The 901-nt window shown below is 36.5% G+C and overlaps 2 protein-coding genes across 11 annotated transcripts in view; one reads left to right on the top strand and one right to left on the bottom strand.

The window, feature by feature from the left end:
- The window catches only part of ERC1 (ELKS/RAB6-interacting/CAST family member 1), a 496,604-nt gene that overhangs the window by 111,420 nt on the left and 384,283 nt on the right, over positions 1-901 (top strand). The window lies entirely within an intron of this gene.
- On the bottom strand, positions 181-755 carry LOC102770994 (tubulin-specific chaperone A-like). The gene is given in 1 exon segment (XM_015568840.1): positions 181-755. A coding segment is annotated over 1 exon segment (327 nt). The 5' UTR covers positions 671-755; the 3' UTR covers positions 181-343.

Below are 901 nucleotides of genomic sequence, written 5' to 3'. Positions count from 1 at the left end.
AAAAATTTTTTTTGTATTTTTGTCTAAAAAAATAAAATGGTATTGATACCTGTTTTTAACTCAAGCCATGCTTATGAAGCAATCGAACAGATTTTAATTTTGTCAAAAAAGTCTGTGATTTAATAATGAAAGGTTAATTAAAATATTTTGTAAAAAAGTATAAAATAATTTTATTAGATGAATTCATTTATTGGACACATTAAATTAGGCAAAGAAAAATATATGCAATTGCATAAAACGAATCACATTCTCATCCAACTTGAACACACAGCAGTGGTCAAAACTAATAAAATGTGGAATGAATCCCAGGATTAATTGCAAAAAAGCACCCTCTACAAAAAAGTCAGACCTCTAACTTCACTGAATCCAGTACTAAACGTGCTTCTTTATATTCCTCAGCTTCTTCCAATTCTTTTTCATTCTCTAATATCTGCAGAAGATCAGTATATGCAGCTTCCAACCTGCGCCTACAATCTGAGATCATCATCCGGGACTCTTGCAGGATCTCTGCCTGCTTTTTAAGGGTATAATTTTCACTATCTTCAGCTTTCATTTTTTCAATCTTTTCTTCTTGTTGTTTTGCTTCTTTTTAATACATCATTTTTTCTTTGGCCAATCGCTTCACCACGCTGGTTTTGATCTTGATTTGTCTCACGCGAGGATCGGCCATGGTCCCTCGTGCGCCGCCGGAAGGAGGGGCAGAGTGTCGGGGTAACAGTGCTGTGAGCGTGCGCGGAGGAGGCGGTCGCGTCGGCGGAGTCTGGAACTGTTTTTGTTCATCAGTTTATATTGTTCTTTATATTCCACAAATGAGTGAGATCATGTGATACTTATCTTTCTCTGACTGGCTTATTTCACTTAACATAATGCTCTCCAGCTACATCCATGCTGAAATCCATTT

Source organism: Myotis davidii, unplaced genomic scaffold (assembly GCF_000327345.1).
Source record: "Myotis davidii unplaced genomic scaffold, ASM32734v1 scaffold944, whole genome shotgun sequence".
Taxonomy (NCBI): Eukaryota; Metazoa; Chordata; class Mammalia; order Chiroptera; family Vespertilionidae; genus Myotis; species Myotis davidii.
Note: the sequence above shows the minus strand (reverse complement) of the source record. Positions and strands in the feature narration are given on the sequence as shown.